Below are 1,366 nucleotides of genomic sequence, written 5' to 3' on the forward strand. Positions count from 1 at the left end.
GGACGCCGACCCGCCGACCCACGCGCCGGGGGCGTGGCGAGGTCGGCCCGAGGCCCCTCCGGCCGCTCCCGGGCACAGGTGTGCGGGCACGGCCTCGCCGCCGGTCTCCCCCCGCCGGTCCTTGCCTTTTGTTCGAAGTGGATGGTACCCTGCACCGGGCCGTCGCCCTTCAGCACGCACACGGCCTTCGTCGCCATGACTCGCGGGGACGCGTTCCGGTCCACTGCGAAGGCCACAGAAGAAGCGAGAAACACTACCGAGGATGCTGACGCAGACCGAGGACGCAGCACCGTGCCGATCCGCGGCACCTTTATATGCCGGGCCGCCGCACCCCGCCCACCCTGGCCCGGAACCAATCGCCGCCCGCGCTCTCAGCCCGCTCCCCACGGGACGCGAGTGGCCGGGAATCACCGGGGGCGGGGCTAAAGGGTCGCTTGGGGCGCCTTGCCTTTCGCGCTGCCGGCTCCCTCCGCCCGGCGCCCGTAAAACGCCCAGAAACCTGAAGCGGCGAAAAACAGCAGCCCTTTTCCTCCAAAGGGTGTAGTCCGTGGATTGCAGTACACAAAATAAGGAAAATGAGGTATACGCGGCACGCCTTGAAGATCTGAAGTCCCTTTGTCTGGAAATGTAGTTAGTTATAACTGACTTTGGTCATAATATTGTCGCATTTGTTTTTTTAGAAGTTGGGACTGTCAAGCTGGGTGCTTTTGATAGCTTTTACTTTTTAATTGTCTTGTGTTTTGGGTTTCGGAGGGTATGTGAAGTCGACGCATCTCAGTCCCTGGTCTCACCTTTTCTTCCCTGCAATTTTCGTAGTCCCAAACGTATAGAGTTACTTGGCTATCGGGATGGTGTATTCTTTTCAAATATTTCCTGTTTGGCAAGGCCGCAAACGTGAAAATACCAAAGAATGTCAACTGATTGATTTCTCCATACCTCTGCGTTTTGTGTGACTCTGCTGCCCCAAATGTCAAGGAAAAGGGTAGAAGGGGTGAATAATTTATGATACCTCTGTACCTCAGAGTATTTCTTATCCTTCAAGAACAAGACTTCAAAAACATGAAATGAGCAAACAGTACAAATTACTTCTGTGGGGTTTCATTTAAAAGTATAAACATATTTACTTGTGAGCTCAGAAATCTAGAAAGATGTACAAGAGACTATGGGTGGGTACCTTTGGGGAGTGCGGATTAAAATTTTACTAATGTTCTCTCAAAAAAAAATTGTTTATGGGCCTTCCCTGGTGGTGCAGTGGTTGAGCGTCCGCCTGCCCCGGTCCGGGAGGATCCCACATGATGGGCCCGTGAGCCATGGCCTCTGAGCCTGCGCGTCCGGAGCCTGTGCTCCGCAGCAGGAGAGGCCACAA

General features: G+C 54.5%; 1 protein-coding gene across 2 annotated transcripts in view; it reads right to left on the reverse strand.

Moving 5' to 3' along the window:
• SOD1 (superoxide dismutase 1) overlaps positions 1-248 on the reverse strand; it is a 7,666-nt gene extending 7,418 nt beyond the window's left edge. Inside the window, exon 1 of one of the 2 annotated variants that reach the window (XM_007447420.1) lies at positions 126-248. In XM_007447420.1, the coding sequence (XP_007447482.1) occupies positions 126-197 (72 nt within the window). In that variant the 5' untranslated portion in view covers positions 198-248. The remainder of the gene's footprint in view (positions 1-125) is intronic. The other variant, XM_007447421.1, reaches the window with a different exon arrangement.
• Between the last annotated feature and the right edge of the window lie 1,118 nt (positions 249-1,366).

This window comes from Lipotes vexillifer, unplaced genomic scaffold, assembly GCF_000442215.2.
Source record: "Lipotes vexillifer unplaced genomic scaffold, Lipotes_vexillifer_v1.1 scaffold689, whole genome shotgun sequence".
In the NCBI taxonomy this organism is placed as follows: Eukaryota; Metazoa; Chordata; class Mammalia; order Artiodactyla; family Lipotidae; genus Lipotes; species Lipotes vexillifer.